Here is a 12376-nt window from a genome sequence, read left to right as displayed (position 1 = left end):
GATCATACCGTCTTGGAAGAACTGAAAACTTTGAAAACAACTGCACAAAAGCCCAGAAGCTTGGGACACTACACCCTTCATCCTGGAAGCAGAGCCCCACTTTAGCAAAATGTTAAAGATCAAGAAATAGGCTAGAAAAACGAGCAAACAACAGAAATGAAGACTTCTGACTATAGAAAGATACTATGGTGACAAGGAAGTTTCAAACACCCTCAGAAGAACACAACAAAGTAAAAACTACATCTAAAGCCTTAAAGAAAAAAATTAGTTAGTCTGAGGCCATGGAAGAATTCAAAAAGATTTTTAAAAATCAAGTAAGAGGGAAAAAAATTACTTGGGGCAGCTAGCTGGCGCAGTGGATAAAGCATCAGCCCTGGATTCAGGAGGACCTGAGTTCAAATTTGGCCTCTGACAATTAACACTTGTAAGCTGTGTGACCCTGGGCAAGTCACTTAACCCTCATTGCCCCGCCAAAAAAAAAAAAAAAATCAAGAGAAATACTGAAGAAAATGACACCTTAAAAAAACAGAATAGACCAAATGGCAAAAGAGGTACAAAAATCCAGTGAAAAACAGAATTGGCCAAATGGGAAAAGAGGCATAAAAATTTATTGAAGAAAATAATTCCTTAAAAAATAGAATGACTTTATAAAACATCAAAAAACAATCAAAAGAATGAACATTATGAAGTATTTTGTTGAAAAAACAACTGTCCTGGAAAATAGATACAGGAGAGATCATTTAAAAATTATTGGAATACCTGAAAGCCATGATTTAAAAGGGAAAACAAAAAATAACCTACATATCATCTTTCAAGAAATTACCAAGAAAAAGTGCCCTGATATTCTGGCACCAAAGAGTAAAATAGTGATTACTTCTAGGAATATTAGCCAAATTCTAGAGCTCCCAGATCAAAAATTTCAAGGATCCAGGAGGAAACAATTCAAATATCATGGAGTCTGTCAGAATAACACAAGATTTAGCAGCTTTATATTAAAGGATAGAAGGGCTTGGAATATGATATTCCAGAGGGCAAAAGGAGCTAGGATTACAGCAGAGAATCACCTGCCCAGCAAAACTGAGCACAATCTTTCATGGGGGAAAATGGATACCCAGTGAAATAAAGGGCTTTCAAGCACTCTTGATTTGGGGGGTGGGGAAAAACAGCTGAATAGAAAATTTGACTTTCTAATACAAGACTGAAAGGAGACATAAAAAGATAAATAAGAAAAAATCATAAGGGAGTCAGTAAGGTTAAACTGTTTATTCCTACATGAGAGGATGATACTTGTAACTCATAAGAACTTTATTTAGGACAGTTAGGAGTATATATAGACAGAGGGCACAGGTATGAGTTGAATATGATGGAATGATATCTTAAAAAATAAGGGGTGAGAAAAATGCTATGGGAGAAAGGGGGGAAGGAGAGATGGATGGAATAAATTATCTCACTTAAAAGGCAAGAAAAAGAAGATGGGAAAGATAACAGAGAGTGCTTGAATCTTACTCTTATGGGTATTGGCTCAAAGAGGGAATAACTATTATACACACTCAGTTGGATATAGAAATCTGTCTTACCCTACAGGAAAGTAGAAGTGAAATGGGATGATAAAGGAGGGTAGATTGGGGATGGTGATAGAAAAAAAAAAACAAAATACTTTGAGGAGGGACAGAGTGAAAAGAGAATGGAATAAATGGAAATAGGATGGAGGCAAATACAGTTGGCAATCATAACTGAAAAAAAATTTTGAAGCAACTTTTTCTAATAAAGGCATCATTTCTCAAATATAAAGCAAACAGTAATAATTATAAAAACAAGAGCCATTCCCCAATTAATAAATGATCAAAAGATATGAACAGTTTTTAGGTGAAGTAATCAAAGTTATCTATAGCCATATTTTTTTTAATGCTCTAAATTACTGTTGATTAGAGAAATGCAAATTAAAACCATTCTGAGATACTACCTTACATCTGTTAGATTGCCTAATAAGACAGAAAAGGAAAATGACAAATGTTGGAGGGCATATGGGAAAATTGAGACTCTCATGCGCTGTTAGAGTTGTGAACTGATTTAACCATTCTAGAGAGCAATTTGGAACTATGCCCAAAAGACTTTAAAACCATGCATACCTTTTTACCCAACAATATCTCTACTGTAGGTCTGTGAACTAAAAGAGATTTTTTTTTAAATGAAAAGGACCTATATGTACAAAAATATTTATAGCAGCTATTTTCTGGTGACAGAGAATTGGAAATTGAGGGGATGCCCATTAATTGGGGAATGGTTGAACGAGTTGTGGCATGATTGTGATGGAATACTATTGTGCTATAAGAAATGATGAGCTGCTGAGCAGGATGCTTTCAGAAAAACTTGGAAAGACCTAAATGAACTGATGTAAAGTGAAATGAGTAGAACCAGGATAACATTGCAAATGAACGTTAAAAATTATTTTTACATGTGATTGGAAAAAATCAAATACTTAAAAAAAAAAAAACGAATTCCATAAAGTAAAAATGAGAACAGAGAGCCCACTGGGCATACAGGGCAGCCTGTGCAAACACAGTCAGGAGGGAGAATATTATGTGAGGACATACTCTAGTAGGCTTGTTTGACCAGAATGCAGAGTACATGAATAGGGAGTAATATTCCATCTAACAGAAAGATAGATTTGCTCTGTATTGCAAAGGGCTTTCAGTGTTAAACTGAGAAATTTGTATTTTATCTTAGAATAACTAGGAAGCCACTAAAGCTTTTCAAGCAGGGTAGTGAGGTGGGCTTCACTTGCTTTCTTAACTTCCTCAGTTCTCACTCAGTCCTTAGTCTAGCTTCTGACCTCATCACTCAACTAAAACTGATTTTTTCCAAAGTCTTTAATTGCTTGTTCTAATAGCCTTTTCTCAGTCTAAATGCTGCATCACCCTCTCCTGCATACTATTGCCTCTGGGTTTTCATGACATTATATGCCTTTTCTTGACTCTGTTAGATGTCTGATGGCCTCTTCAATTTCCTTTGCTTCTTTATCCTCATCAAACTTCCTAACTGTGGTTGTTTCCTAAGATTCTGGCCTTATACCCTCTCTTCCCGCTACTCTTTCTTTCTCTTGGTTACCTTATCAGTTTCCATGGTTTTAACTTTGATCTAAATATCCATCCTCAGTCTCTCTCCTGAGTTTCAGTCCTGCATCATGTTGCCTATTGCACATTTCTAACTGTATGTCCCAGAGACATGTTAGATTCTTAAAATTTCTAAAACAGAACTTCTTTTCTTTTTTTTTTTTAAGAACTCATTTTCTTTAGCCTTAAATCATTCCCTCCTCTTCCAAATTTCCCTATTTCTGTCAAAAGGCACCATTGCTCTTCCAGTTTCCTAGGTATTTTTGATCCTGGACTCCTCACTTTCCCTTACCTACTTATCTAGTAAGTTGCCAAATCTTGCAATTTCCACATACACAACAGTCTTCATTGTACCAAATTACTTCAGTCTTTATGGCATTTTAAAGTCCCTTTGCCTTCTTTGTCTTCTTCTAGGTAGTCTACAGCTCATCTGTTTCCTTCTATAGCACACAATAATCTAGATATGGTCTCATTAGGATAAAGGACAGTGGGACTGTAACCTCTCCAGCCCTAGAAAGATGCTTCTCCTAATAGTCTGCAATGGCTTTAGTCATTTTGGCTGCTAATTTCATACAGTCAAATCATTGAATTTGCATTACATTAACCCTCTCTTGTGTTTTCTGAGAAATGTTTGTGTATGTGTACATGAGTGCACACAAAACAATAATCTGGTACTTTAGAAAACATACAACAGTCTGGTACTTGTGAAATTGATGTTTTTTTCCTTAACTTTAGTGTAAAACTTGTATCTTATTAGACTCAACCTACTGTTAAGACCATTTTGGCTTCTGATGCTATCATCTTGTCTTCTACAAATTTAATTAGCATGCCATCTGTGTTTATATGTGAAAAATGTGTTGAAAAGCTGGAGAAAGGAAATGTTTTATAAGGGGAAAGAATGAAATCAACTTATGATGTATGATACTGCTCCTTTTATATTTGAACAGTGTGGTTGCCGAAAGGAGTAGGAAAAATCTTTTATGTATGTAAAACTGATAAAAATCCACTTTAAAAGAAACAGTGTCTTTGGTAAAATATGAGACAGTAGAAAACTGATGCTCTGAAAAGTGTACTTTGGGAGCAGAGAAATGACTGAGGCTTTCTGGCATTATGGTCCCTGAGTTAAAAGAGTTTAAAAGTGATAGAGCAAGTAAGTCTTTAAAAACCATGGAAAGATTAAGTAAATATTGTTGGTTTTATAATTGACAGCTAGATTTTGTGAATTTTATTTGACAAGGAAAAGATGAGCCACTGATCAAGAGGTTGTTATTTGAGGCATTGAGAGCAGTTAATAAGCTAACAGAAGCTGAGTGTGAAGGCATCAGGAGAATCAACTAAGAGGAAGGCTTCAACTTCTGTGTTGAGCCTGCTGATTTTTAAGAGAGTTTTATGGAGTAGTTAAAGAAAAGCATTGGAACCCTGATGGTTGAAAAAGAACTAAACTGTGCTGCTATTTGTACTTTTGCACTCTAGCACCATCTACAGCTTGGGAGGTTAAACCTTTTAGCTGTGCTAGTTTACTTCTTCCTTCTATAGGCTGAGGGAGAAACAGAGACATTTTGAATGTGCTTTAATGTTAGAAGAGATTTGGAGTTGATTAGACAAAGAGTTGCCTGGGTTTGTCTGTATTAAGTTCTCTGGGTACTATGTTTACTGCTGTAATAGTGTAACACTTTTATTAGCATCCATCATCTTAAGGGTGACTGTTAGTTAGTTAAAAGAGCATGTCACTGCTTCATCACATCAAGAGCAGAAAAGCATATTTATCGTACATCAAGATAATGCTTAAGTTTTTTATAGTGCATTCTCCTTGAGTATATTTTATCATTTTGACTATAGTAATTTAAACAGAAATACTGAAAAACCACTTGCAGTAGCCAAGTCTTGGTCCCAGAGAACAGATATTGAAAAACACTTTGCTCTTCATGGTAGACAGGATGGAGACTATAGGAGGATAATATTACATGTGCTGTTAGATGTACATATTTTGTTGGTCAGTTTTGCTTAACTTTTTCTAAGTGACTAAAATTATTGAGGAAATGAGGTAGAAATTGCCCTTAGAAGATAGAGTATAATCATAGTTAATATTTAGACAGCACTTTAAGGTTTGTAAAAAGTTTTACATGTTATTTTATCTCACAGCAACCTGGTGAAATAGGCACTATTCTCATTTTGGAGATGGGAAAACTGAGGTTTGTAGAGGTTAGGTGATTGCCTAGGGTCACACAGGGTCTGAGGCAAGATTTGAACTCTGTTCCTCCTGACTCCAATGCCAACATACTGTCCACTTCAGGACCTAGAAAACCTTTATGTGCAGTATCCTACTACCAATGGTATTTCTGTGGTTAGAAGACCACTCTAGTTCAGTTTAGAGGTGGGAAGCACAAGAATGTTGATTGCTAGATGATGACCTTTTTCCTCAGTTGTTGCTAAACCAGCACATTGCCCTCCAAGGTGAGGTATTTGCAGTCTGTGTTGGGGAGGTAGTGCTCCATCCTTATGAGAGCACAGATTTGGGGAAGATTGAAGTCAGCCTTGAAAAGTGCTTTTCTTAAGCATGCTATTTTTCACTTTCATTTTTTTTCTTTTATTCGTTTTCTTATACAAAGTGACTAATATGGTCATGCTTTACATAATTGCACATGTATAATCCATATCTGATTGCTTACTGCCTCAGGAAGGGAGATGGGGAGAGAAAGTAGGATAGAATTTGGAATTCAGAACTTTAAATACAAATATTTATTATTATTTTTAAAAAAACAAATAATGTAGTTCTTAGTTTTATTCTTATGAAAATAAATTAATTTTTTTAAAAAAAGAAAAGTGCTTCTCTTATCTCCAGGAAACTCTCACATAACTCTTATATTTCACCGTAACTGTTTCTGTCTGTCTTTTTTTAAATAGGAGAGCCTGAGAAGGAACTAAATCCCAAGAAGAAGATCTGGGAGCAGATCCAGCCTGACCTTCTCACTAACAACCAGTGTGTTGCAACATATAAAGGAGTCCCCTTTGAGGTGAAAGGGAAGGGGGTCTGTAGAGCTCAGACCATGTCCAATAGTGGAATTAAATAAAATGAAAAAAATCTTTGGCAGTTGAGACACTTAAAAGAAATTTTGATGGAAAGTACTGTAAGCACAATAAAAAAAAAAAATATATATATATATATATATTTCTTCCATAACCTTCTTAAAGGTTACTGACTCATTTCTGTTCTTTCCCACACCTACCTACTAATTATGTGTCTCTAATATTTTGGGGGTGTAGTGGTTGATCACTTAGAAAGCAATTCACATTTTTTACATATTTTGCAATTATTTTTATTAGTTATTCTTTATAGATCCACAAGCAATTTGTTTTCATTATTGTTACTATTGATGAGAAAACTTAAATAGGCTTTGAGAAGGGGGAGCTAGGTGACACCGTGTCTAGAGCTCTAGGCCTGGAGTCAGTCAGACCTGAATTCAGATTTGGACTGACACTTCCTATGTGTGTGACCCTCAGCACATCAGTTAACTTCTGTTTGCCTCATAAAACAGTTGCTATCCACCAGGGTTATTTCGAGAATTGAATGAAGTATTTGTAAAGTGACTGGCACTTAATAAGTGCTATAAGTCATCATGGTCATGAAATTGATGAAAATTCAGACCTTGAGTTTGATATCATTGTATTTTGTATTATATGAGAACTTGGCTTTCTTCAAAAACGACATCTTGGACCCTTTGTTGCCTACCTATGTTGTAGTGTTCTTGAGATTGAGAAACATATGATGACCTAAGAGAAGCAAGCATCCTAAAAATCAGGATGACCCAACACTCTTACTTTTCCTCTGTAACCCAGTATACCTTTTCCTCGTACATTAGGTATTTGATATTTGATTTGTCTTCAACTAAGATTCTCCATTACAGGTTGAATAACTAATGACTAACCTTTGACTAGCTCTCCCTTGAGCAACTCAAGATTCTACAGCTTATTGTTTAAAATAAGGGTTCTTAACCTTTTTTTGTGTGTCTTGGCAGTCTGTCGAAGCCTGTGGATCTCTTCTTGGAATAAAACAAAACACATAGAATTACAAAAGAAAGTGATTATATTGAAATACAATTAACAAAAAAAAATGATTTCATAAACTCCCAAGAGCCCTTGATCTAAAAGAACTACCTTTAATGTTCACTTGCTTTTTAATATAAGGTTAAATGATCTCATATTCTGCTATGTCAACATATTTAAAGTAATCATAGTTAAAACTTGACATGTAATATTTAATAGGTAATTTAACTACACATGTAGTGGAGGATCGGAGTATGGAACAATTAAGAATAACTTTTTGGGCAAATGAGAAAAGAGAATAGGGCAAATTATAAGTTACTCAGTAGGCATTGGGCAGCTAGGTGTTGCAGTGGATAGAGTACCAGGCCTGGAGTCAGAAAGAGTTATCTTCCTGAGTTCAAATCTGGCCTCAGATACTTACTAATTGTGTGACCCTCAGCAAGTTGCTTAACCCTGTAGGTCTCAGTTCCTCAGCTATAAAATGAGCTGGAGAAAGAATTGGCAAACCACTCGCATCTCTCCAAACAATCTCAAATGAGGTCACAAAGAGTTACATGACTGAACAACAATAGGATTTGCAGGAAATACAAAGATGAAATTAGTGAAAAGCATTTATTATACCCTTAGTGTGCAGGGCACTGCACAAATACAAAGAATACAAGCAGAAGTAAGCAAGGTAATCTCTGCCTTCAAGAAGCTTACATTTTTATTTTAATAGAGAAAGAACACACATATAGGTGAACAGGAAGTAGGGCAAGATGGGTTCCTGTGGCAGAAAGTAAGGTATGGCAGATGGTTTGATGGGGGTTAAGAAGTAATGTGGTGGGGCCAGAAACCAAGTAAGATAAGCTAAAAGCTAACCAGTCAAAGCCCAGGGCTGGGAGACTGGGATGCAAATGTGGCTTGGAAAAGGCTGAGAAGATGTATGAGAGAACTTCTGTCTCTAATGAGCTAATAGGGAAGGATAAAACAAGAACCCTCCAAAGTAACAGCTAAATGACATGAGTAGTTTCCTGGTGCAGCTCTCCTTACCCTGACACAGCTTCCTTCCCACACAAAGCTAACGTTGGCTTCTGTTTCCCTGTTGGTTTCTGTGGTGAAGATTCTTCCCCACCCCATGAGGGCTATCAGTTGGCCCCCAGCTTCTCTGGTACGGCTTTCTGGCCGAGGTCCCATAGAAAGCCCAAGTCCCATGAGCTCCATGCCTCTTGGACTTGGGGTTGTGAAAAATACAAGTGACTACCCTGATGATTGAGCAGGCACATTTCTACATGGAGATAAAGGGGACCACATCCAAGCAGCTAAGTTGTGCTGTATCCTTGTTATAAATCCTTGTATATCCTTGTTGTGAAGGGCAGAGTAACTCTCCTTTGTTAAATGGTCAGTGACTTACTGAGTGCTTCATTCTGTCCCAGTATAAAACCTGAACTAAAGAGAGTGCTGGTTTTAGATCTATATGTACACCAAGGTACAAAATAAAGTGTTTGCAAATATTTGCATATATGCCTGTGTACATACACAGACACACACAAACTTTAGAGTCCATTATGTGCAATAGTGGGATTAAATAAAATTGGTTAATACAAAGAATTCTACTTTTTTCAAGAAAGTTTTCAAGTTGAACTTGAATAAACAAGAATAGAATTCCCTTTGTTACTCATCAGATATAAAATAAAATTCAAAACATTCCTTGGTTTGAATTGAGTTGCAAGTATTTGGAACGAAAAGGGTTTCTATGTGAAACGTTGATTCCTTTTGTCATTTAACTATATACCTGGGGCAGCTAGATGGCGCAGTGATTAAAGCACCGGCCCTGGATTCAGGAGTACCTGAGTTCAAATCAGGCCTCAGACACTTGACACTTACTAGCTATGTGACTATGGGCAAGTCACTTAACCCCCATTGCCTGCAAAAAACAAACAAACAAAAAAATAACTATACTTGAACCATTTATTTTTCAAATTTTCCCAACATGATTTAAATGCACTGAGTTAAGGTATACGTATGCGATTTTTATGTTAAAGCTCTTTTAAGTGTTTTTTTCTTGAGTTACTATGATATTTTCCTAGAATCTCTACTACTCCATTTTCCCATATACTCTATAAAGGCAAGTCCAGCTCAGGTTGAGTTGGTAAAAACAAGCAAACTAGGTAGCAGTGATGTTTTACTATATATAAAACCTAAACCTATCTGAGGTAGTTTATTTGGAAGAAGTAATGAATAAAGGATGTTTGCAGGATTCAAAGTCAAGTCTCTCTGGACTTACAAGATCACTGCTATCATTTCTATCTACACTTATCATTTCTCTTTTAAGTAGGTATTTTTGCAAGTTATGTATGTATTTTTTTTTCCTTCTGCTTTATTCCAATCCTAAATAGGGAAACTGTTTCCTCTACATTTTAGCTGCCTGGCCATCTGTTGCAGTGACTATTTTGTTTTATGAAAAGAAGATTGGCCACATTGAAATTATGAATTTTCTAGTCTCTTGGTAAACATTGGAAGTGCAGGTTACCTTATGACTTTTTCTAGGTTTGGTGTTTTCTGAGATACATCACTCAACATTGTTTTTGCAATGGAGATTAAGTTAGCACGCAAAAAAAATGTTTAGTTTATTTTTTAACTTCAACTTTCATAGTGTATGAATTACTTGTGACAAGCGACAATTTTGATATTTCATTTTGTGACAAAAATGGTCTATTATGTGCTTCTTTCACAGTTTGAATGTCAGACCTTGACCATATAAAAATAGATTGGACTCCTTTCTCCACCTTTAGTTAGTTCTGTCAGTTGAGTGCTGGATTTTGTGCCATACACATAATTTATTGGTTTTACATTATGTTTTTAACTCAGTGATTTTTAAGAAAGGGTTTTACTCCAAGGAAGCATGCAAAAGTTACAGCTCTTCAATGACTGTTGCAGATAATGTAGCAGCTGTTGGTGTGGGGAGGACAAATGTTTCAAGGATCACTCCTTCATGCTCACAGTCAAACAGCATCAGTAGCACTGAAGCATAAAGAAGTGTTGTAATTGAAAACAAAAACAATGTCAAGAACCGATAAAGTATTGCTATGAAGTGGCATATCTAATTGGGACAGCTGGATGACACAGTGGATGGAGCAATGGGCCTGGTGTCAGGTAGACCTGAGTTCAAATATGGCCTCAGATTCCAGTTGTTTAACCCTGGGCAAGTTACTTAACCTCCATTTGCCTTAATCCACTGGAGAAGGAAATGGCAAGCCACTCCAGTATCTTTGCCAAAAAAACTCTAAATGGGGTCCTGAAGATTCAACCGTGACAAAAAACAACAAATAACAAAGCATAGCTGTGTAAGACATAGGAAACAAGCAAAGACCTCAGCTGAAAAAGTGGCAGTGATAATGAGAAGACCAATTAAAACCACATGCTAAACAGTGCTGTGAAGTGTATGTCAAGGACAAATAATTCATTTTTTTAATTCAATTCTATAACAGAAGTGATGTCATAAGAAGCCCATATGTACCTTTAAAATCTGGTCATCTTCAGACCGTAAAATATCCTCACTCTCCTCTGAAACCCATCCCCCCCGATGAGGATTTTTTTTCCAATTTCAGGTGGGCCGAGGACAAATCAATCTAAAGGAAGGTGTCCAAAGTGACTGGTAAATTTGAATTTCCCCTCTTGAAGTGGATTAGAAGTGGACCTTTCTGACAATATACAGCTGCATGTGTGCTTCTAAAGATCTGTTACTCTTAAACCTGGCCTTATAAACAATTTTATTTAGGCTGCCATTATACCACATATAAGACCCCTTTTAAAAGCTAGGACAGCATCCTGATGGTAAGACCTTAGAGTTCTAAGGCTGAGGAGACAGGGATATTTAACCTGGAGAAAAAAATGTAGCAAGAACATGATAGACAAATTAAATTTCTTCTGTTTGATCCCAGAAGGCAGAACCAGGAACAATGAGTGGAAATTTAAAAGAAACATTAAATATAGGCTTCCTTTCAGGAAAAACTGACTATTAGAGGTGTGCAAAAGTGGAAGGGGCTGCTTCAAGAGGTGGTGGATTCCTCCTTACCAGAAATTGTAGAGTAAAAGCTGAGCAACCATTTCTCAGATACATTGTAGGCTTGTTTCCCACCCCGCCCTTCTCCCTCCCCTCTTTGACTTAGAATAGATGGCTTCAGAAGTCCCTTCGAACCCTGAGAATCAGTAAAAATAAAACTATCCCTGGAAAAGATTATACCCAAACCCCTCGCTGAAAGTTAGCAGCCTGCTAAGAACAAAACTGTGATGCAGAATAGTTGTTCAGTGGGATAGGAAAGGGTTCTGGAGGATGGTAGAACTAATAGGAAGAAACATGCCAAAGACAAACCAATAATCTCATATTCCATCTTTTGTACTAGAAGCTCAATCCATTCTTTTTTTCTATTAAAGCTGGTTTCTGGGGCAGCTAGGTGGCACAGTGGATAAAGCACCGGCCCTGGATTCAGGAGGACCTGAGTTCAAATCCGGCCTCAGACACTTGACACTTACTGACTGTGTGACCCTGGGCAAGTCACTTAACCCTCATTGCCCCACACAAAAAAAAAAAAGAGCTGGTTTCTATGATTGAATCTATTAAGCACTCATTAAAGGGAGGGGGGAAAAAAACTTAAGAATTTTGGGGCAATTTACAGGTATGGTAAAAAATGGAAGTTTTAGCTGAATCATTTGAGAGTTGAGCACATGCTACTGAAGCGGCTTTTGAAGGACCTCCCTTTTGGGGTGGAGTCCGTGACGAACTTCCGGCATGCCAGCTTAAAACTGAGGGTGACTTTTCAGCTTAGCCGTGGTGGCGCATTTGATGTTCGGTGCTGGTTCTCAGCCTGGCAGGCAGTTTGGGATTCAGTGAGTTTTATAAAGGAATATAGACTAAGCTTAGATCTAAGATTATTCATTTGTATTTCTACTTTTCCATTTTCCTAATTGGTATCACCTTTTGTTGTCTAATTAATTCCCTAACAATAAAAACTAATCCCTCACTGAGTAAAGCTCAGAGGCTTCTTTTTCTTAGTGGTCTGGGAGATATATAAGGGAAAAGTTAAAAGGGGGACTTTAATGCTCGTATATCCAATTTTAAATCTCCCACAGGCAAATAGAGTTTTTTAAAAAATCGTAGTATTAGTTAACACTTTTCCCATGGTCAATATTCTGCTTTCTCCTAATAGGTTTACCCTTCCTCTTCTCAAAGACTTTAC

At 36.7% G+C, this 12376-nt stretch overlaps 1 protein-coding gene across 2 annotated transcripts in view; it reads left to right on the top strand.

The window, feature by feature from the left end:
• The window catches only part of AIMP1 (aminoacyl tRNA synthetase complex interacting multifunctional protein 1), a 57050-nt gene extending 49481 nt beyond the window's left edge, over positions 1-7569 (top strand). Inside the window, exon 7 of one of the 2 annotated variants that reach the window (XM_043973441.1) lies at positions 6018-7569. In XM_043973441.1, the coding sequence (XP_043829376.1) occupies positions 6018-6184 (167 nt within the window). In that variant the 3' untranslated portion in view covers positions 6185-7569. The remainder of the gene's footprint in view (positions 1-6017) is intronic. The other variant, XM_043973440.1, reaches the window with a different exon arrangement.
• Positions 7570-12376: the final 4807 nt, after the last annotated feature.

This window comes from Dromiciops gliroides, chromosome 6 (genome assembly GCF_019393635.1).
Source record: "Dromiciops gliroides isolate mDroGli1 chromosome 6, mDroGli1.pri, whole genome shotgun sequence".
Taxonomy (NCBI): domain Eukaryota; kingdom Metazoa; phylum Chordata; class Mammalia; order Microbiotheria; family Microbiotheriidae; genus Dromiciops; species Dromiciops gliroides.
The sequence above is the reverse complement of the archived record's forward strand: the minus strand, read 5'-3'. Positions and strand labels throughout refer to the sequence as shown.